Here is a 22,652-nt window from a genome sequence, read left to right as displayed (position 1 = left end):
GGAGGATTCAAGCACGCCGGATATTATAACGAAGCTAAAGACCCAGTTTGCAGCTCCAGAAAAGGTCCAGACCAGACATGTCAGCAAATGCCTGGAATTAGCCGCCTTTAAGCCCGCCTTACCTCCATGAAGCCAATCCCCAAGCGACCATTTATCCGACAAGATAGCAATTTGAATAGGTCACCCATCGAACGCATATCAATCGGATCAAAATTGGCTGAACAGCGTAGAACAACATACGATGAAAGCTTTCATTTTCGCATCTCCATTGCTCTAAATAGGTAGAATAATAATAATTTGATCGACAAAAATGCATCATGGCCTTGGCCGCATGCACTAAAGGCAGTAATTAGATATTAATTCGTTCAGTTTGCGGCAACAAGTCACCACCTTCGTAACATTTGCAGTGGGTCCACAATAGGTCGCTGGGACTTCTCGATTTTGCTTGTATAGCTAGATGAATCCTTTCCATGGTGATAGCCACGAGTTCAGAACCTGACCCTAGACGCTATTTGATACGCAGACGGTAAGTTGAGCTTACGCAAGAGATCGGTGCCTGTAATATAGCAAGCGCTTCCTATTAAGCAACGATTCCCATTACGTATTACACTGCAAAGTACACGCGACAATGCAGCCCTACGAATGCTTGTTAGAGCCCGCCTTAGAATTCGGGTTCCGGATTGATCCCGCACGGGATCTAATTGTGCTGGGGCCGAGCCGGGCTTCTCCAGAGTCGCAGCACCCTGTCATGACTCCTACATACGCCCGTAGGGCGAGTCATGGATATGCTGATGCAGTTTGAACCTGACCAGAAATGTTGCCCTTTAATATAGTCCGTAACTTTATCAGACGAACTCTACAGAGCCAAGCTAGGCCCCGTGCTGGGCGTAATCCCATTTATGCTCTTCTAACACACATGTGGTGATGAACACTAGCTGGACAGCAACCGCGAACCCAAACAACGGCCAGTGTCGTCCTCCTTACCGATGAGACAGGCGACAGGCTAGCCCTTCCGCCTGGAGCCTTAACATCCCCCATACTCTTTGGCAGTAAGCTGTCATTAACCCCAGTTCCGTACTGCTGGGTCTTTCGGAAAACACGGAAAATATTCCCTCATGCACGGACGGCGAATGATGCTTAAAATATTAATCGTGGCTGTGTGCTTAGCTTCAGACGGGGTGACAGATTGATTGACCATGGATTGACTGACTCGTCAGCGATGCTGTGACCATCTTTGGTATCCGTCTCTAAAATTTGGATAGACGGTGGTAATAAGACCTGTCCATTACATATATAAACGAATTCTAATCACTGATCGAGCATGTAACCTGCTGGGACTATTCGCCTTCTTAACCTACCGTTCATTCCGTACATCACTGGCATCTTAGCATCACCTTCATTTTTCAACTTCACAATGCAGCTCTCACTCATTCTTCTATCTGCGGCCTCCGTCGCCTTCGCCCTGCCTCAGCCTGTGCCTCAATCATGCGATGAGACTTGCCCCAACCCATGCCGACAGGCCAACACAAACACATACTGCACTGGAAAGAAGGTCTCAGAACTCAACAACACACCCCCACCTGCCCAGTTCAAGAACCAATGGAACTGCCCCGCCGGTAGCAGTTCCCCTCCGGCAACCTACATCCAGATGACGCAGAACGGAGCTGCTGAGGGCGGTGTCACCGTCTTCTGCACCATCTAAAAGAAACGCAGCTCCTAACTTCGGCATTGCAAGCCATGACGAACGACGCGTCACGGAATTTTGGCTTGCGTCGTACATCAATCCAACGACAACGCCTCACCCAGTCAAGGTGGAGGTGGATTTGGGCAACCGACGGCTTTCTAGATTATTGTTCTAGAGTGTACTTATTTTGTAACCATATATCTTTGGTAGACAATCAAACTTTTGATACCTAGTTCCCACTAATTACACTGTATCCTTACTTCCGGCCGTGAGAATAGCTGTACGTGACAAGCACCCTCGATTTCCCCTTCATGTACTGGGCAGGCAGGCCTGTATGTCGAAAGTAAATGCAGTCTAGCTGAAAGACACGCTTCTCAGACTCTAGAGTAGGTCCAGAGCAGGTGTCAGCGAGAATCTGGACTTAACTTGGTTTAAGCCCGGTTACCGCCATCCGTCTCCACCTGACACTTTGCCTGATGGAGAAGCAAAGCCAACACACCAGACAATGGTCAACAGCTCGGTTTCGGGTCTTGACATTACTTAAACCAATATCTTTCCTTTGGGTTTATCTCCCATCATCACTCAGCAGGAACATTTCCAGAAAATAGCAAAAGTGGAAAACTCTACCCCCACTACATCCCTCAACCTCCAACGATCAAGTCGATTCCAACTGAACCGTGTATACCTCTACCATGGACTTCGCTCCCCCGGAACCCCCTACTGAACTCGGTCGATACCGCATTCTTTCGCCCAAATGCGGTCTCCGGGTATCACCGCTTCAACTGGGCGGTATGTCAATTGGCGACGCCTGGTCGAGCTTCATGGGCAGCATGAACAAGGAGCAGGCCTTTGAGCTTCTGGACGCTTTCGTCGCTGCGGGCGGTAACTTCATCGATACGGCCAACGATTACCAAAACGAGCAGTCCGAGGCCTGGTTAGGCGAGTGGATGAAGCTGAGGGGTAACAGAGACCAGCTCGTCATCGCAACCAAGTTCACCTCCGAGTACAGATCTCATGCTCTCGGGAAAGGAAAGACGCCCAATCATTGCGGGAACCATCGCCGTAGTCTATACATGAGCGTCCGCGATTCCTTGGCCAAGTTGCAGACCGACTGGATCGATATCTTGTACCTTCACTGGTGGGACCACACGACATCGATAGAAGAGGTCATGGACAGCATGCATGCACTCGTCGACCAGGGCAAAGTCCTCTACTTAGGAATTTCTGATACCCCGGCGTGGATCGTGGGCGCGGCAAACACCTACGCCAGTCTGCAGGGCAAGACCCCCTTCTGCATCTACCAAGGCCGGTGGAACGTCATGAACCGCGACTTCGAGCGCGAGATTATCCCGATGGCCCGGCACTTTGGCATGGCGCTGGCTCCCTGGGACGTTCTCGGTGCGGGCAAATTCCAGAGCAAAAAGGAGCTCGATGAACGCAAGAAGCGGGGCGAGAGCCTGCGCAGCCTCTTCAGCGGCGACATGACGGAGAACCAGACCGCTGACGAGGTGCGCATGAGCGAGGTTCTGGCCGAGGTGGCCGCAGAACACGGCATCGAGTCCGTCACAGCGATTGCACTCGCGTACGTCTTGAGCAAAACGCCAAACGTCTTCCCGCTCGTGGGTGGGAGGAAGGTGAAATACTTGGAGGATAACATACAGGCGCTGAAGATCAGGCTGACGGAGGACCAAGTGCGCCGGTTGGAGGCTGTGAGGCCGTTTGATCCCGGGTTTCCGAGCAACTTCATTGGGGAGGACCCGAAGGTTTCGGGCCAGCCCAGCGCTCTGCTATCTCGAGCTGGGCCTTTGGCGTTTGTGCAAAGCTCAAGAGCTATTGGATACGAGGCATGATTTGACGGAGGTGTCGATGAGCCTCCGGGCTGCTTACCAGTATGGATTGAGGAAACGTCACAGAAACTGTTGAAACACTCGATGTCAGCTTCCAGAGCAGCGTCTGTAGGCATGGAGCCAATACTACCCCAAACCACAAATAAGCGCTTACTTAGAACCGAGTCATAACCAAGACCCACGACAAGGTTGCAATGCAGGTTGCTAACTCTGTGCCATGCAGGGGTTCGTCTGGTCTCGGGGTGTTGTCATCACACAACTTAAACTTCTTCGTCGCCGGGCTAGACTCAAAGCAAAACGCACACCGATCTGTATCTAAACTATGATCGATAGAAGCCAATCATTCTCTAACATAAACGGCAAGCATCGTTGCCTACCGTGGCATAAAGCCAGCCCTCCGACCCTGACTTGTGAAATAATGTTTTTTTTAACGCAGCAAAACCATCTGATTGGTGGGCTACTGTTTGCTGTCCTCCTTGCCTTCGTCTCTATGATTCCAAGGCAAAGAGTCCCTCCAAGTGTCGATCATGTTCCACTCCCAGTAAAGCTCAGTACCTCCGGCGACCGCTGCTCGCTCTCTCAGTCCGTCAGGGGCGCAGGCGTACAGTTCCCATCTTGCCATTTCCTCGGCAATTCTGTTGTATCCTTTTGTCCAGGCGTATCCATATTGACCGCCTCCATCATCGAACCAGAAGTTGCCGTCCAAGTACCCCGGTAAATCCCTTGATCGTTCTTGGCAGCGAGGACTCAACTGCATCTGCGGAAAGCCTGAGCCATTGGTCTCGGGCAATGTCAGATCAACGCCGCAATCCATTGCATGGCGTTGTAGGCTCCTATCCGAGATATGAGGTTTCAACTCCGAGTAAGTCCCGGTGTATTGTCCTGCAATGGCAGCCATGATAACCTGCATTTTGGCGTTCGGCCGTCGGATAAGAAGTTCCCTCAAGGTGTTTTCTTCGGGAATCTTTGGATGCCAAATCAGATCCGCCACGTCTTCCCTGTCCACCGCCTCAGGTCCAACTCGAGAGAGGTCGTTATCCATGATAAACCTCGCCGTAACGGCTCTGCAGATCTTTCTCCCATAACATCCCATCCTGCCCATCTCCTCCTCGTGAACCGCCCACCACTTTGCAAACGTCGTGCTATGCTGGATCCCCCTCATCACCGCCAAAGACTCCCTCTTCTCCGCAGGAACAGGTCTCCGCAGCCTCACATAGCGATCCACATCCCCTTCCCAAGCGGCCATCAGAATCAGAACATCCTTCCTCGCCGTCGGCAAGTCCACCGGCAACGGCTCATACAACAACCACGCAAACTCTCGTGGCAGTCTCGCCATGTCAGGGTTAACCCCGACGCCCTCCCCGGTGATGTCAAACCACATCAGCCCCTGACTCCAGTCCGCCGGCGTCAACTTCTCCACATCCGCAAACAACCCCGACCTCAACGCCGTGTCCCCGTTCAAACCCACCCTGATCCTTCTCTCCGGGTTCTCGAGATTGACGGTACATGTGTAGTCGTCCATGACTGCATATCTCACAGGCTGCTCGACAATGGCCCTGAAAATCGCATCCGCGCCCGCGACATCGACGTCGGGCGCCCCCGCGTCCCGCGCATCCCGCGCCTCTTCGGCGATGGATATGTCCGGGAGGAGGTTGAGCTCGAAATAGAGCTTGGCGTAACCGGCCGCGGCGCAGGCCCGGCCGACATGGTACCGCATCTCCGGGTAGCGCCGGGCAAGCCGCCGGTAGGTGTCCTCGCTGCCGAGGTAGTACCAGATGCAGTACGGCTTCGGGTGGGAGTCGTGCATTTCCGGGACGATGTTGTTGGATATTTGTGAGGCGAGTGCTTGCTTGGTATACACTGGATCTTCTTCAAAATCTAAATCGTCTGTCCAGAGAACGAGGTCTTGATCTACACTGGAGGAAGCAGAGGAGGACGAGGAAGAAATAGAAGTACCCCAATTACCCATTGTGTGCGTGAAAATAAAAATGCGAAGATAACTGCGAACACAGCAGCATTGATTATTGGGAATAAAGTTGGTGCAGTGAAGATGAAAGAAAGAACATTTAAGCATCAAGTGGGAGCCGAATGATGTGATGTCTCCCATGTTTTATGCATGTTAAATTTGGCCTCACCCGCGGAGTTGATGTCCCATCTGGGCTAGAGTGCGGCGCATGCCGGACCACATCTGCCGCAAGAGATCATGGTAGCAGTCCGGAGCCGAGTCACGGCCGCCCAGTACCTTCCCGTCCTTTGCAGACTTTCTCCTCGCCCGTTCTTGAACTACACGTCTTCGGCAGTGTGGAGCAACCAATGACACACCGTTGACCGGAAGGGACCCGCCCCCGGATTTCCAACGCCGACCGCATCTCCTCAAGGCACTTGCCGATAGACTTTCACCTCTTTGGATTTACTGATGACACAGAGGCGTATGCGTGACCTGCATACGTTTGGAATATTGCTATTAAGTAGATGAGAAGAAATAGTGAACAGCACAAAAGCCGAATGCATCTTCCGACGTCCTGAATCCGAAGCTTCATTAGTCTCTCCCCATTGATCAGCAGCGTTTAATTGAGGCGCCCATGACCACTTTCTGACCAACTCGGAAAAACAGCCCCGAACTCGTCCGCCTTCTGACGCCATCTGGGACTTTGATGTCGGCTACTAGGTTCAGTCAGCAGGTGACGAGTTGAACAAGCTCAAGATTAGGTTAGCTGCCCGACTTCATCACATCACTCCGTCCCAATCGCGACCCAGCATATTCTATCTCGACCAACCAACATCATCCCAGCTTCCAACCCCTCTGTGCTTGAGCCCCATTGGCTCCCGAGCAAAGACCAACGAACTCTGCCCTGCGTGCTGGGAAGATGGACGACAACTCTACCGCCTTGGGGTAAGCCGGCGAGTCATTGACCAGCATCGCACCGAGGCTGTTTCTCTATTCGTAAGAATGGACACATCAATTGCTGAAGTAAGAGGTATGTACACGACGCTGCTCTCCAATAGTGTTTCAACAAACTGAGTCTTGCAAAACCTAAATTCCGACTAATGCCTTACCGCGAACTAAATGTCATGAACCAACCTTGCAGGCTCTGGGGGTCCCCGTCAGGGACAGACGGGCAGGAAATATCATCCTCTGGGGCCTTATAGGATGGAACGGGTCACCCCGTGAGATCCATTCTGCCCTGCGTCCTCCACTCTCTGTCTTACCAGCGCCGGCCGCCTGTGAAAGCTTGCTATCGTATCCCACCCGATGGGCTATTCACGAAACCGAAGCCCAAGATTCTTGGCAGGCTATCTTGGCTTACATATCCATCACGACGGCATTATATACCTGAGCCGCGGGTCTGCCCTCCAAAGGGGGTGAGCGGGAACGAAAACCAAACGACACAAACCAGCCGAAAAGAAACATCACGTCCGAACACCCCGCCACCGAGAGCCCCATCCCGCCGGAGCCATCCGCATCGCAACCTCCACACCCCCAATCACCATCCCACCCGCCCGCAACCCTTCGCGGGCCCGCCGCCGCCGCCGCCGCCGCTCCGCTCGGAGGCAAGGCAGAAAAAATGGCAGAAAACATCAAAGGCTCCATCGACCTCTCCCGCGAAGAGGCCATGGCCATCACCGCCCTCGCGACCGCGGGCATCTACAACGCCGTCGAGATCTACGTCCTCATCTTCACCACCTTCCGCCAGCGCCGCGGCCGCTACTTCTGGGCCATGCTCGTCGCCAACTCCGGCATCTTCGTGCACGCCATCGTCTCGCTGATCCGCTACCTCCGCCGCAGCGGCACCGTCGTCCCCGGCGCCTTCGCCGTCGCCGCCTGGTGCGCCATGGTCACCGGCCAGTCCGTCGTGCTGTGGTCGCGCCTGCACCTCGTCGTCTACAACCGCACCTGGACGCGCCTCGTGCTGGCGCTCATCGTGACGGACGGGTGCGCGATACACGTGCCGATGGCGGTGCTGTGGGTGCTCTGCTGGGCGACGCCGCGGGACGCGCAGGCGGCGTGGATCGAGCGGTACGGGGTGTACGAGAAGGTGTCCATCGTGGTCTTCACGCTGCAGGAGACATTGCTGACGGGGATCTTTGCGCGGCAGGGGTGGTACAACCTGCGGCCGCTGTTCGCGTTCAAGACGCGCTCGGCGAGGTTGATATCGTGGTACCTGCTGAGCCTGTTCGTGCTGGTGTTCCTGCTGGATGTTGGGTTGGTGGTGCTGGAGTACACGAACAACTTTGTGTTCCAGACGACGAGCAAGCCGTTGGTGTACAGCATCAAGCTCAAGGTTGACTTTACGGTGCTGAATAAGTTGTTGGCTTTTACGAAGATGAATTCGTGCGATTGTCACCACCTGAGCGACCAGCCTGGGAGTTTCACGAAGGGGCTTGTGACGTCGGATACGAATACTACGGCGAAGGGGAGGCAGAATGGGATTTCGCCCGTACCGGAATCTGAACGACCTGACCGTATATTTGACGGCAATTGAGCATCGAGAAGAGGGAGTGTTGTATTTCATGGAACGTACGGCCACTTGCCTTTGAGCAGACACGAGTTGATACCCATAGAAGCATGAGCATGCTGTAATGAAGCGAAACTGTTAGCGATGAGAACATTTCACGAGTAGAACCACTATCACGATTTCAGACCACAACCACAATATGTTGAAACAAGTTCGTTATCGGTTCATATGACCGAGGGTGACGCATGATGAGAGTCAGAGTAATTGAACGCTTCGGAAGTTCCGAGTTGAAATCACTGCGGACTAGGAAGCGACAGATAATAAGGTTGAGCAATGTCATTGAACTGCAGTTTTGCACCGTGCGGTGATAGCAGAGCAAACACCGATCAGGGCACACCCTTGAGCGTCAGTAGACAAGCTTCCAAAGGACCGGAAGACGAGAATCAGGGTAATTTCTCATATTCCTTGCGGACTTGCGGGGTAAAATGGCCCAAGCCGTCGCAGAGGCCTCAAGTCATGGGCGCAGCGAAGAGTCAGCATCGTCACTTGAGGCTATGGTACTGGGCTAAATCACGCTTCTGTGCAAGAAACAGTTTGGGGCGAGTGTGCCAGAATGACTAGGGAGTGACGACCGATGAATTCCAGCAAGACATCCAACGAATGTAAGATCACGAACTGCTTACAGTTGGCTGACGTTGCCGCCACCCAGGAACGGCTCGCCCGGCTGCTGAGTTGCGGACGCGATGAACGACACGCCAGCTGAAAACCGATTGACAATCAAAATCTCCGATACCTGTTCACTCCTGCGTGATGGAAGTTAGATCAGACGTAAAGCAGGAAACGGTCTGCCCGCGTGCAGACTGCGTCCCATTTGCCGACGTCAACTACTGCAAGCTGCAGGAGCTACGTTGTATCTGCAGACGCAATGCCACGGAGAAAACGGCTGGAACCGAGTTCGGAACAGACGGGCCTTTCCTTTGGTTCTGGCGTGGCTTGTCGGTTTGACAAGATCTCAAATGTCTTCAAGTGGTTTCACAAAACCTGCCGTGGCTTCATCCACCACGCAGAGTTCGAACTCGTAATATGACGCAACTAAAATCTTGCTGCTATCTTTGGGTTCGTCCGGCACGCAGCAAGACGGGAACGGACAGCGGGAAGGGCAGGACCGATTTGGCTTACCGGTGGATCAGTCATCCCGAAAGGCTATCCAATTGCGAGAGGATTTGGCGAGGAATGTAAGTGAGTGAATGGTGATGAGATGGGCGGCGCATGGTGAAACATGAACCGCTGTGTTCAATTGCGGGAGCAGTTGAGAACGGCGGGGCGAGGAGGAGAAGAGACGGCGGCAAGCCACCATGACCCTGCGTGCCGTGCGTGAACCTGCAGCTAAGAAAAGCGTGCGACGGTTCGTGGGTTGCCGCCACCACCACAGCAGCAGGTGAACGAGCAGGCCGCTGGCTTGTGCTCATGCGGACGGGGAGAGCAGTCCGCTGGGCCTAGCTGGGGATGTGCAGGTTTTCGGGGTTGATATTATCAGGGTCTCCTGGCATTCTTAAAGTCAAATCATTTTTCTGAACCCCGTAGGGTGTGTCATGGTTTATGCGATAATGTGGCTTTATCGTCAATGGAGGAAGTCTCGTTGAGCCGTTGACAATGCAGAGCAGGCAATTGGGTCGCAGGATCAGAGTGCTACACTTCCGCGATGCAAGAGGTTTTGGGGGCCATATCAAACTGTGCGTTATAACCCCCCAAGATAGGGATGAACGTTGGTATTTGCAGTGGACGCACGTGGAGTTGGTATGGTAATCAAACAAGAGCGTCGCAGGGATGGCAGGATGAAGTCTATCGACAGTTGAGGGTCGTCAGCGCGGAGACCCCGCGAGCCGATGCTGCAGACGGCACGGAAGCGTGTGAGATTCGCGACCTGCAGGCCAGGTGATTCTAGAATCGAATTCGAATGCGGACTGTGGTCAGACAGACTTGAGTGGGTTTGGTGACAGAAGCGATGGATGCTGGAAGACTCGGGGCTCTCTTCCGCGATGCAGTAGCGGCGGTAAGTCAAGACAGCTCAAGATGTCACACGGACCGTCCTCTTCGTCTGTCGGACTCGGATGTCTGTTTTTTCTTGATTTCTTGCGTCGCTCCCGGAGTCCAAGAACGCAGTTCTCAGGTCTCAGACCTCGTGGGGGGCCAAACAAATGTCTGGATGGGATGATGGGATTGGCAAGCGAGCCACCAGGCCCCTTTTTCCTGCGTGTGCCCCCTGGAGAGCGACGTCGAAGACGTGCGCACGGTGGAACGCGGACAGTTTTGAGTTTGCAGTGGCTGGAGATGTGCTGCAAGAATTCGGAGGATTCTTCTTGGAAGGATCCAATGCACGTTTGTCAGCTCTTGAAAAGTGTTGGATACGATGGAGGCGTCAGTTGTGGGCCGACTATGAGATACGGACGATAGGATGGCGATGCAAGCCGCGGGCCAGGTGAGATGGCACGCTGGGAGAGCGCGTTAGCAACGATGCATAAGGTTTGGGGTGAGATTGACGGGAAGGTCGATCAATGCCTCAAGACGGGAGTTGATGGTCGGATCCGGTATTGTCTAGATTGTCCATCGACAGCGAGTCGGGGATTCTGGGGGACGAATCATGGAGTCTGCCTGGAGCTGCTGCTCGACGTGGAATGATTCATGAGTGTAATGAAGCCGGCCTTGGGATTCCAATCATCCATACCGAGCAGACAGCAGCCGTGTTGCCGGCTTGCCCGGACGTTGGCTAGAGTCTCGGAACAAGAGCAGAGGCGCTGATGGGCGAAAACGACGATTCGATCCGAGATTCGGTTGGAGGCCCCAAGCAGTAGGCCACGTCGTCATTTGCCTCTATTCGTCTTCCCTCTCGGCTCAATCGCAGCTCGAGTTGCAGCTCAAGCTCCCAGACCTTCTTATCCAGTTTCGGCAAGACGAACAGCTTGACCAGCTGAGCTCTTGTCTCGGGTCCAGAGGACTGCTCCCGCCAGTCTGGTTCTCCCACGGCAGTGGAGTGGCTCCTTCCAGGATACGTACAGGTAAGGTAGCGTACGAATAGGGATGCAGCGGGACGGACGGTCGGTACATGGCTGTCACGTCTCAGAAACCGGCAGAGCTGGTGAGACGGGACCTCGGCCGGAAGTATATTTGCGACCGGCTCGTCAAGGTGCGCCGTCGGTGCAGTGCCATTGGTTGCTGATAAACTGGCCGCTGAACGATGACTGAGGGCGGTGCGTCCTTCGGAATGCGTATTCGTCAAAGCAGCTTTGTGGTAATTGTTGGATAGCTCAGGCGAACTGCTGAACAATCCATTTTCCGACGGTGCTTTCGGATCCTCGAAACCTCGGCGATGTATTCATTCGTATGGAGAGAAAAAAGAAATGTCGGAAGCATTGTTGGTGCAGAAATCTGACGAGTTTTCGCACGTAGCTGCAGGTGGACGGGGCTTTCTGCGCTCTTCAGGTTGCTGGAACGCGATTAATCACCGCCAGGTTGCGTCGATTTGAGATGTTGGACTTGAGAACGCAGTAATACGACAGGCGCGTATTTTGAAAAATTTGAGCGTCGAGGATCAGTAACAGAAAGTTCGGCTTCCTTTCAACCTCTCAGTCAGCCCAGCGAAGGTTCCCGTCCTTTGGCGGCATCCATCCGTCTGTCTGCCCTGTAGGAAGGACCCGAGAGACGGGATCCTGAGGTGTGAGATGTCCGAGAAAAGAAAAAAGGGTCCTGCCGAGAGAAGATGAGCAAGCGGACCGAAGTACCGGTACAGGGATGGGGAGTGTTGTTTTGTTGTTTCAGTCAAGTTGCTGCTTGTTTTTTGGGGGCAGTTGTCGCTTCAACGGGGCATATCGAAGGTTGCGAGGAGCGAGAAGTCATCCACCAGCAACCCTTTCACAGTGAAGTGGAACAGGTGGACTGGGAATTGTGACTGAGGCGAGGCGTGCAGTCGGCGGTGGGTGGGCAGTTGCCAGTGGACAGCCCGCATCTCGCAGGGCAGGGCAGGTGGCCGCACAGGGCAGGCAGGGCAGCACGATGGTCCCTGCTTCCGGTGTGGATGCGAGTTGGATGTGACTTTGGCAAGCGTGACTGCCAGTGCCAGGTGCTGGTGCTGGGCGTGGTCTTTCCTTCTGCATATTTGCGTAGGTACTGCTCTCCGAATTGGAAACGGAAACCACGAACTGATCGTACCTGCCTGTGCCTGCCTATCGTTCCTGTGCCTTGCAGATAAAAAGGCAGGAAAGGTGGGCAGTCACCAGTCCCATGGTGCCTGCGCTGCTGCCGCCCCAAAACTCATCTCAGTTGGCAGTCGCCGGTCGTGCAGTTCTTTCTGTTTTCTGCTCGACTGGTGACTGCCAGGACGGGGGTTGTCACTCGCTAATGCCGCATTCGGCTAGCGCGCACCTGGATGCCCCGCCTGGCCTCCCCCAGGCTCCCCTGGTCTGGACATCGGGCCCAAGTGGCTTGGCCTCTTTTCCGTGCAGTTGCGCCCCACCATCATCTTTCACTGTTTTTTTTTTTTTCTCTCTTCCTGATTGTTGCTCGCTTTTACCCATATTCTCTGTCCCTTCGGCCTCCTCCACACTTGCTGCTGTTGCGTTGCGTTGAGCTGCGTTGCGTTGCAGTCACGTTTTCGGCTCCCACTTGACACCATCCCCTGACTGACTGACAGCGGATTCCTGGAGGAACACCACCAAAGCTAAACGGCATCTCTCTCTCTCTCAGAGCCAGGCTCCTGGTCGTCGACCGCCTCGATCGGGCTTGCCCTTGTCGTCGGCGGTGGCCCTTAGCCTCGACTCGACTGAAAGGGAGACGGCCTCATCAAAACGTGTTTGCCGGGATATCCTACGCCATGAGTGGAATTCCAATGGGCGACCAACTGCCCCTAGACATTCGAGCCAGTGCTTCCTGTCAAATGAGATCAAGCTCCCGGCTCTTGCTTCTCGTCGCTCAGTCTTGCTTGAGAGACACCCTCTCTGCACTCCGACTGGAGGACTGGAGCCACTGGACTGAGGTGCTGGATAACACGGTCCCCTCAAAAGCATGGCCACCCCTGACTTGGACCCTTGACCCTGTATCGCTAAAGTGAACGCCGGACTCTCGGCCGTTTTCTCACGCCTTTTTGGCGTTCCAACACGGCACACGGGGAAACATAGCCAGTATCGTCGACATTTCTTCGATATCTGTACTCGCTGAGTGGTGTTGTTGGCCGTGGAATGTACTGTGGTGAATGCCGTGTTGGCTGGGACTCTGGATAGGCTCTCTGCTGATTGCCTGCCTCCCTCCTCATGCCTCGGCCACCGGCGATATTGGAGGCAATAATGACCTGCACTCTGTGACCTTATTGTCCTGATTTAAGCCTCAAGCCTTCGGGATGGCACTGACGATTGATTGCTTGTGGCCAAACAGGCGAGGCCAGTCCGACCACCTCGCCTGCAACTGCGACTGCGACTGCAACTGCAACTGCTATTGAGCTGCGATGTGACTGCCTGTCTTGTTTGTTGGACGTTGCTGCCCCCTTTGATGCTTCTCTCAGGGTTCCCAGAGGGAAGGTAGGTATCGTAGTAAGGTAGCTCCTTCCTTCCCCTCCTGCTCCTCCCTCTTTCCTCCTTTCTTGCTTCATGCTGCTGTTCCTTCTCTGTCTCGTGGTTTGGATTGGTATTCCACGGTCTGCCTCTTCTCCTCTTCACATCTCCAGCTCCCGAGGTCCCTCCCTCTTTCTCTCCTCCTCCGCTGCTCCAGCCAGCCTCATTGCTCACTTCCTCCTCCTCCTCCACCAAACTGACTCTTCCCCGGCATCAACTCTCTCCAAAACGGCATCGTGGCATTTGAGACAGTGACGATCGCCCGGGATATTTCGCAAACGAAACGACGTGCGCGACTCCCAGAACAGCAGGAGACCCTCTTCTCACGCTGCCTTCGTCCCCAAATCGGCCCAGCAGACGACTCGACTGCGCAGACTGCGAGAACGGGCGCATCCGTCACATTGCGCGCCTCCCAATCAGAAGCCACCCCCGACGCGCTTCTAATTTGCCAGACATCCACCCACCCCGGTCAAGCATCCTTATCCACGCCCATCCTCTCCTCTTGTGCAGACCGTGACTGCAGACGGTGCCTGGCCTGTCGACCTTTCGAAATAAACACCACCACGGTTGGCTTTCCCCCTGGTCGCCCCCTGTCCTGACCCGACCGGCCCTCTGCTTGCTGGCCCACGCTAACCCACCACCACGCCAGTCCGCTGCAGCCCAGGCCAATCCAATCCATTAATCTCTCCCCCGTCTTCACCTCCAGCACACACAACCGGCTCAATAGGAGCAACAGCACGGCATAGCACAGCACAGCACATCACAGCGACGAGGACAGCAAAGCCAGCAGCAGCAGCACCCGCAGCGAGTGAACGAACGAACCCCGTCCCCCTCGTCCGCCCACGCCCCCCCTTTCCTCTACGCCACCCCATCCAATTCGACTGGTCCAGCACGCCGCGCAACAAAACAGATAATTATCCCGGGCTACCCTATCCTGCGAATATCTCCAACAATCTCGCGCTCCCAAGCAACGCTGGACAACGCACAGCAGCTCCGCACTGCAACGGCAACCACAGCAGCCACTGCGAGCTCTTGCGTTCTCTTGTTTATATTTTTCTCTCCTTCTCGACCGCATGACGATCGTGTTTGCATCTCTTCATCAAGCCGCTGCTGCGCTACCGCTGCCCCGGCGAACGAAGACGCAGCCCCTTCCGCTCCTTCATCACCTCACGAACGACTCCCACCAAAACACCGGGTCCCCTCGACCACGACACGAACGAAGCATAAGAATAGTGCATGGAAGTCGACATTTCCGCGACTAGGACTCTCCACGCACCTGATTCCACCGCCCACATCGATCCGATTACACTTTTGAGACATCGGCACAACAGCACCAGATTCTGAACAGTGCTTCATACTGCCAAAGATAAAGGGTCTCGCCCGGGGGATTGCACAATCCCGACACCCCCAGTTCGTTCAACTTTGTGGCCTCGCGCCTAACTTTATACAAGGAGGACCGAATTCCTCCCGCGCCGACCGTACGAAGCCCTTCTTCTTCTTTCCCATCATGGCCAGCTCGCCGCCGGCCTCTCCCGGGAATCAAATACCCCAAAGACCGATGAGCGCCATGGTGCGACCGTCACCGAGAAGTAATAGCCGCCTGAGCATGACCAGCAAGCATGGCGGTGGTAGCAGAGCATCTGACGAAGATGCCCGGACCGCCGTCAAAGTTGGTAAGTTTGCTCTCCCGCCGGAATCGTCGTCCGTTGTGCTTGTGACGACGTCGCGTCGCCTACCCCCCCTTTTCCTGCAAACAGAACATCACACCACTGACCACCGACTTTCTACCACGCAGCCGTGCGCGTTCGGCCAGCACTCAAGCCCACAGACCCGGGTTACGAATTGATTCCCCAACGATTTCAGCGATCCATGGTCCAGGTCACGACAGACACCAACATAGCAATCGACTCCCCGCAAGGAAGGAAACTTTTCGTGTTTGACCGTGTCTTCGGCTCCGATGTGGACCAAGAGGGAATCTGGGAGTATCTGAGCGATTGCGTCAACGCCTTTATTCAAGGTTACAATGTCTCGCTTTTGGCGTACGGTCAATCAGGAGCTGGAAAGTCGTACACGATGGGCACATCCGGGCCCAATGAACAGGGCGACCTCGAAATCATGGGTAAGTTGCACCGCATCTCGATGTCGCGAACTCCTACACCACGAGGCGATTTTTTTTGTCGATAGATCTTCAGCTGACAGCAGGCTTTCTAGGTGTCATTCCCAGGGCGGCAACGGCACTCTTCGAGAAGCTCGACGGGCCGGTCATCTCAAAAAAGCAGGCCAACCGCGGGTCAATGTCCCAGTTGCGGACGCCACACCGATATTCTGCCCAAGGAGCATCGAGCTTACCGTCAGAGAGGAATTGGTCGTTGAAGGCCACATACGTCGAAATCTACAATGAGCAGCTGCGAGATCTGCTAGTACCAGACAACGTTCCACAACATGAGCGCACCAACGTTACCATTCGCGAAGACGTCAAGGGCAACATCATTCTCACCGGTCTGCGGCAAGTCGAGATTAACTCAGTAGACGACCTCATGAATGCGTTGAATTTCGGCTCGACCCTTCGACAGACAGATGCGACGGCTATTAATGCTAGGTCTTCCCGGTCTCACGCCGTATTCAGTCTCAATTTGGTGCAACGAAAGAGCGGCTTGCAGGGTTCAAATAGTGCCGACAAGCGATTTTCCGTTCCGATCGAGGCTATGACGGGATCTGAGACCTGGGTCACAACGGACAGCAAACTCCATTTCGTTGATTTGGCTGGTAGTGAACGACTCAAGAACACCGGTGCCCAAGGGGAGCGTGCCAAGGAAGGTATTTCCATCAACGCTGGTCTGGCCGCGCTCGGCAAGGTCATCTCTCAACTGTCTTCACGACAAGCCGGATCGCACGTTTCTTACCGTGACTCCAAGCTCACCCGTCTTCTCCAAGACTCACTGGGCGGGAATGCCATCACTTATATGATTGCTTGCGTGACGCCGGCCGAGTTCCATCTGAGCGAAACACTAAACACCGTCCAATATGCGCAGAGGGCCCGAGCTATCCAGAGTAAGCCCCGGATCCAGCAGGTCGAGGAAGGTGACAAGCAGGCTATCATTGATCGTCTGAAGGCGGAGGTAGCCTTCCTGCGGGAGCAAATCCGTAGCGCTGAGCGGGGAGGGGGCGAGCGACGCACAGCCTCTGCAGGTGAGAGGTCCGAGCGACAGAATGAGCGGGAAGTCGAGCTGCAAAACCAGCTGCTGGACGCCCAAGAAAACTACACGACCCTTAGCCAACGTCACGCGAAGTTAATTGCAGAAATGGCCAAGGCCCGCGACAACGAGCAAGCCGAGAACGATCAACTTGAGGAGTCACTGGGCGACACTGCGACAGAGCGACTGAATCGATCAAACTCGTTTGCTGCCGCTGTCGAGCAGGTTGTGCTAGAATACGAGAAGACCATTCAAACCTTGGAGCAGTCTCTGTCGAGCACCCGCGGCACATTGTCGAATACCGAAGCCAATCTGTTGGAGAAGGAGACGAAGTGCACTTACATCGAGACGATCAACACACAACTGCAAGCACGCCTGCAAAAGCTCATGGATCGCGAAGCCAGCACCGAGAACTATCTCCACGACTTGGAGAACAAGCTTGATGGTCACACTTCTGGCGAAGAGAAGAATGCGACAATCATTGTGGAACTGCGCAAGGAAATTTCTCGCCTTAGAGAGAACGAGGCTTCCTGCGAGGACTACATCTCGACACTGGAAGAGCGACTTGCAGAGGCTGACCAGGATGCCGAGCTGATGCAGCGTGAGATTGACCGGCTTGAGCAGGTGATTGAGCGTCAACGATCGCTCGGAAAGTTGGATTCTCTCTTGACCGAATTAGACCACATTCAAGGCGATAGCAAGGTCCCGGAACCCGAGACCGAGGGCCCGAATGGTCTTGCACGACGACAGATAGCCGATCACTCTCGCAGTCACTCTCATGTCAGCCGTATGAGTCGCGACGTCATCCCCGAAAATGTCGAGGAGGAGGCAGCAGCCAGCAAGGCCGTCGACTCAGGCGAGAAGGGCGGACCACACGGGGAGAAGACCAACGGAGTCAAGACACCTGAGGCTGATGATCAGGCTTTGAACACCGACAAGCATGAGTACCCGCCACAAAGCCCCGCCCAATCCAAGTTTGTCCAAGACAAGCTGGAAAACGTCACCCAGGAGCTCCTCGACCTACGCGTTGAGCATGAGACGACCATCAACGAGTTTGACTTGTTGAACGCCAAGTACGAGGAAGCGTTGCGCACCCTCGCAGATCTTCAGGACACCATCGATGAGTCACGACACCCTGAACGCAAGGTCAGAGACTCGATGATGTCTGTCACTTCTCCCAACCTCACCAGACCGCCTTCCTTCTTCTCCGACGCAAGGTCGAGCGATTTGAAAGAGAATGGCCAGTTTTTGTCTCGGTCCTTGTCTTCCGAGTTGTCCTCCGCCATGGAGTCGCCTGCCAATGCCGATCCCTCTGATGCGGAGACTGCCACAGCTAAGCCCGAGGGAGAGTCTGATCCCGAGCATCTTTCGACCGAGGATCTTATGCACCAGGACCTCCTCGCAACGGAGGTTGAGAGGTTCAAGATGTTGGCAGCCGAGAAGGAGGAGGCCGAAAAGGAGCTGGCTGACAAGTACACTCAACTTGAACAGAAGCACCACGAGGCTCTGGACATGCTCGAGGAGCTCAAGACGGAGGTTGCCCAAGCCAAGGCCTTGGAAGTTACCTCGCCGCGAAGCGGACAACCTGTCATCCGCCGCAAATCCAGCCAGAATGTCATGATTATCGATCGCGCTCACCGATCGTTCGCTTCGCTCCGTAACATCGCCGCGGAGAACTTCGAAGAGCAGCCCGATGTCATGCAGAACTTTGAGCTGAACCTCAACGCCGCCATGCACGAACTCCACGCTCGTTCTGAGAGAATCCAGGAACTCGAGGCAGACATTGCATCCACCAAGAAGGAGATCGAGACGAAGATGACTATCATCTCTGGCCTCACCCGTGAGCGCTCCAGTTTGAAGGCTTCTCCCATGGACATGTCTGTCGTTTCCAACCTCAAGAACCAGTTGGAGGCAAATGAGAAGCAGATGAGGGATATGAGGGAGACTCACGAGGCCAGCGAAAAGAAGCTGATGGCCGAGCTCGAGAGCCTGCGAACTGCCGTGAAGGAGACTCCTGCAGATGACACCGAGTCGTCACCTCAAGCTAACGAGGCTGCGCTTGCCGCTGCCACGGCCGCTGCCGTTGCTGCTGTTCCTGAGGCATCCACAGATATCTCCGACGTTCAAACCAGAGCAGTGCCAACGACCGAGGAGAACGACAAGAAGATTACTGAACTCCAGACCGAACTGGCCAGCTGGCAGACGAAGCACCAGACCGCTCTCGATACCATGCAAGAAACGGAGGCCAAGATGAAGAAGACAATCGAGGAGCTTGAGGCTGAGATCACTTCTCTCAACACCAGAACTGCCGAGCAGTCTGCTACACGAAGTGACGAAGAGGTCAAGGAGATTGAGGAGAAGCACGAGACGCTGGTTAAGAACCTCCGCGATGAGATCAACGAGTACAAGGCGGCTATTGATGCCAACGCCAGCAAGGTCTCCGAGCTCGAAGCCGTCCACGAAGCTACCAAGGCGGAGTTGGAGGAGGCTATTAAGGCCCGTGACCTGCACGAGACGCAAGCCAAGACTCAGCAGAGCTTGATTTCAAACCTGGAGAACCAGATTGCTGCCCACGAGCAGGCTCTCAAGACCCACCAAGACGGTATGAAGCTGCTGCAAGAGAACCACGCCAAGGAGCTGGAGGAGATGAAGCAGTCAGAGCAGAAGGGTTACGAAGAACAGGTCGCTGTTCTCCTGAATGAGCACGCCGAGAACGTCAGACTCCTCGAGTGTGAGCTCAACGACGCCCGGGAAGATCTTATGAAGGTTGCTACCCAGGTCGCATTCGCTCTTGGTCTCGACGTCAGCATCGAGAAGATCACTGAGCGCATTGATGATCTCATCGCCGACCAGAAGGCCTTGACCGAGGAGCAGAAGAAGTCGGGCGAGATTCAGAAGCACGTCACTGAGCTGTCGACCATCAATGACAACATCCTCAAGGAGTTGGAGCAGGCCAAGTCGACCCTCACTGACTTGCTCACCGCAGAGGGCGAGCCTATCAGAAGCCCCGCTCCTCTTCCTGACCAGCTGTCTGCTATCCGTAAGAAGATCGGAGACCTGGAACACAGGAACAAGAAGAACTCCCGTCTCGTGGAGGAACTTGAGGATCAGCTTCAGAGCAACTTCGATCAGGTTCAGATGACCAACAACCGTCTGTCCACGCTGCAGACCGAGCGCAACGCTCAGATCGAGGACGCGCAGGCTGCTAAGTTCAAGGCCGAGTCTGAGTTGGAGTCTCTTAGGGCCGAGTACGCCGCTCTTCAGGTACGTGATTGTTACTCTCCCCCACCGATCAGCACATCTAACTTGACACAGGCCAAGCTTGACGAGGTATCCAACTCTGGCAACGTACAGCGATCCAACTCAATGAGCTCGCCTCTGCGCAAGAGCTCATCCGCTGCTTCTCTGCCTTCTCCTCCACCGGCTATTCCTCTGCCGCCCCTCCCTGGTGCCAACGCCGGTCCCAATGGAACAGTGCCGAGCACTCCTACACAAGGAACCCGCCCCGCCAGCAAAGACCACCATGGTGCTGTCAACCAAATCCAAGAGGACCAGGAGGCCCGCATCCGCACCATCGAGAAGCATCTCCAAGCCGAGAAGCAGCTCACTCAGACCCTCGAGGAGGCTCTCACGGACCTCGAACGCCAGTCTAACAAGGTCAAGGCAGACAGCGATGCCTGGCGCAAGCGCTGCACGGATCTGGAGGCCGAGATCAAGGAGCTCAAGGACCGTCCCGCGCCGACACCACAGCCGGACAACCGCTGGAGTCTTCACGCTGTGGAGGAGGAGCGCAAGAAGAGACAGGCTGCCGAGGCCCAGCAACGTCTATTGGAGGAGCGCATGAACGCTCTGTCCAAGAAGAAAAAGAAGGGTTCTCTCAACTGCTTCTAGGCGAAGCCCTGTTGTCTGGGATTTCCCACTCGAAGAGACCGGGCTCGACTGGACTCTTTCTCTTCATAAAAAAAAGTGGTTTCTTTTGTCGGGAAGGGGAGTTGTTTGATTCTTTTTCTCTGGCTCTTACTACTACCCCCTTTGCGACATTGTATTCTTGCATCTGCGAAATGTTTATCCTGGCCGAAGATGATTCCCCCTACGCATGGCGAAACCCAGAGACTGGGCAGGAGTTTCTCACACTGGCGGCTCGCGCTTGCGTCGTTCTACCAAGGGTTTTTGACGTTTTTCTCTTTCTCAATACCACTACGCGTCTTTTGCTCATGCGTCATGGACAAGGTGTTTTGAACCTTCACTTCTTCTGTTTCATCTTAATTATTTCATTTTACATAAGTCGTCTACGAATAGCAAAGACCAACGACGTGCTCTGATGATGGCACGAGGGACAAAAAGGAACGGGAGACGGAGGTCGTGGGTTGTCAGTCGGAAGGACAACCTGGGTGGCATTCGTTAGACTTTTTCTCGAGACGGAGTGATCTGGGGGCCTAGCATACATCTTATACCTTTGGTTAATCCTAGTGCGCGCCGAACCGGATGGACTCGGTTGAATAAGAAGAATTTTGAAGTTCGCTCTGCGTTCCTAATTTGGTGATCTTGGTGCAGCTTCTCGGTGCTATGGTTCATCTAAGGCTCTTGTGGAAGGCGCGACTCATTGCTCGCCCTCCTCCGACGGGAGGACGTCGGGAAACCAGCCGTACGAGTCGAAATCCACCTCGAACTCGCCCATGGCCGTCTGCGTGACCTCGACGTCTTCGGCGCGGAGGGCGTCGGCTTGGCTTCTTGCGCCTGTGGGCTGGGAGCTGTGATGGGCAGGTTTAGTTAGACTGAGGGGTGAAAAGATTCGATGGAGAGGAAGTGGGAGGTTTTGGGGGGAAGCGAGGGATGAATGGGAGATGAGATCGTACCGAGGTGAGATTGCGCCTTTGGCGTTGATGACGCGCTGCCAGGGGACGTTTTCGTTGTTGAAGCGGGCGGAGGGGTCTGTTGGGAGGTGCTTGAGGCAGATGCCGACTTGGCGGGGACGTTCAGCTGCGGAGAGAGAGATTAGTTGCGATTAGGATTGTGATTTGTGACTTGAGATTGTTGCATTTGAAGTTCGAGGGGATTGGTTAGGTGACGAGGGGAGGTGAGATGAAAGGTGTAGGTAGAGGAAGGACTCACGGGTTCCGATGAGCCGGGCAATGTGCCCGTAGGTCGTCACTTTGCCGTGAGGGATCTCCTGGACGGCGGAGTAGACGGCGAAGAAGAACGTTTCTGCTTCTTCGGAGCGGGGCATCTTCTTGGGCGGTCAGAGGATCGGGGGAGGAGAGGTGGAGGGGTGAGAGTGAGGGTGTGAAGGGAGATCGTGAATGCGGTTTGGCGGGGTATTTGGTTGGTGTTTTTGGTGGTGAAGGGCGTGGAGGTAGTGCTTAGCAATTTTGGGGATGGCGCTAGGGATTCGGTGGTTGTGATTTGTCCTTTTCTACCAGCGCAAATGATGTACAATCCGGCCACTATTAAGCAGATTGTGAGCTCTACAGATGGCGCTTCGATTTCAATAATATAGAGTCGACATGAAGCAGGAAAACACTTTGAGTTCACACTCAGGAGCTAAGAATGTAATTAGTATAACATCCCAATGCTCTCGCGTCGTTGAATTGAGAGCTTCGCTGTCTATGCTAGTCGGACAGTTTCCATGGACATACACTTTCATGTCTGTTATCCCCACCATCATTCCCCAAATTACTTCCGTCGTTCACGGTTCTTATTATCGTCGAGGGCAGGTACTAGATGGTCCCATGATGAACGCACATCTCCTCATGTACGTCCAGGAAGTTCTCGACAAAATCTCACGTCTTGCCCGTGATTCGCCGATGCATGTTAGTTTTGCAGAGGTCCGTCCAATTAGCGATCAGCACTAGGTGACACGTCAAGTCCTG

At 54.6% G+C, this 22,652-nt stretch overlaps 6 protein-coding genes across 6 annotated transcripts; 4 read left to right on the top strand and 2 right to left on the bottom strand.

The window, feature by feature from the left end:
* Positions 1–1,414: 1,414 nt before the first annotated feature.
* Positions 1,415–1,702, top strand: CGCS363_v003445 (uncharacterized protein; the record flags this gene model as incomplete). The annotated part of the gene is made up of 1 exon (XM_036635294.1): positions 1,415–1,702. One exon carries the CDS (start codon positions 1,415–1,417, stop codon positions 1,700–1,702), a length of 288 nt encoding a protein of 95 aa, XP_036500797.1.
* A 674-nt stretch (positions 1,703–2,376) lies between these two features.
* On the top strand, positions 2,377–3,534 carry CGCS363_v003444 (putative aryl-alcohol dehydrogenase AAD14; the record flags this gene model as incomplete). The annotated part of the gene is made up of 1 exon (XM_036635293.1): positions 2,377–3,534. The coding sequence occupies one exon, from the start codon at positions 2,377–2,379 to the stop codon at positions 3,532–3,534; it is 1,158 nt and encodes a 385-aa protein (XP_036500798.1).
* A 454-nt stretch (positions 3,535–3,988) lies between these two features.
* Positions 3,989–5,500, bottom strand: CGCS363_v003443 (uncharacterized protein; the record flags this gene model as incomplete). Its single annotated transcript, XM_036635292.1, has 1 exon — positions 3,989–5,500. The coding sequence occupies one exon, from the start codon at positions 5,498–5,500 to the stop codon at positions 3,989–3,991; it is 1,512 nt and encodes a 503-aa protein (XP_036500799.1).
* A 1,597-nt stretch (positions 5,501–7,097) lies between these two features.
* CGCS363_v003442 (uncharacterized protein) lies at positions 7,098–8,015 on the top strand (the record flags this gene model as incomplete). Its single annotated transcript, XM_036635291.1, has 1 exon — positions 7,098–8,015. The coding sequence occupies one exon, from the start codon at positions 7,098–7,100 to the stop codon at positions 8,013–8,015; it is 918 nt and encodes a 305-aa protein (XP_036500800.1).
* Positions 8,016–15,095: 7,080 nt separating this feature from the next.
* Kif21b (Kinesin-like protein KIF21B) lies at positions 15,096–20,673 on the top strand (the record flags this gene model as incomplete). The annotated part of the gene is made up of 4 exons (XM_036635290.1): positions 15,096–15,261; positions 15,384–15,707; positions 15,800–20,046; positions 20,098–20,673. The coding sequence occupies 4 exons, from the start codon at positions 15,096–15,098 to the stop codon at positions 20,671–20,673; spliced, it is 5,313 nt and encodes a 1,770-aa protein (XP_036500801.1).
* Positions 20,674–21,382: 709 nt separating this feature from the next.
* Positions 21,383–22,009, bottom strand: atl1 (Alkyltransferase-like protein 1; the record flags this gene model as incomplete). The annotated part of the gene is made up of 3 exons (XM_036635289.1): positions 21,383–21,533; positions 21,639–21,762; positions 21,895–22,009. 3 exons carry the CDS (start codon positions 22,007–22,009, stop codon positions 21,383–21,385), a joined length of 390 nt encoding a protein of 129 aa, XP_036500802.1.
* Between the last annotated feature and the right edge of the window lie 643 nt (positions 22,010–22,652).

The sequence above is a fragment of the Colletotrichum siamense genome (genome assembly GCF_013390195.1).
Source record: "Colletotrichum siamense strain Cg363 chromosome Unknown KSG_Cg363_contig02, whole genome shotgun sequence".
NCBI lineage: Eukaryota > Fungi > Ascomycota > Sordariomycetes > Glomerellales > Glomerellaceae > Colletotrichum > Colletotrichum siamense.
Note: the sequence above shows the minus strand (reverse complement) of the source record. Positions and strands in the feature narration are given on the sequence as shown.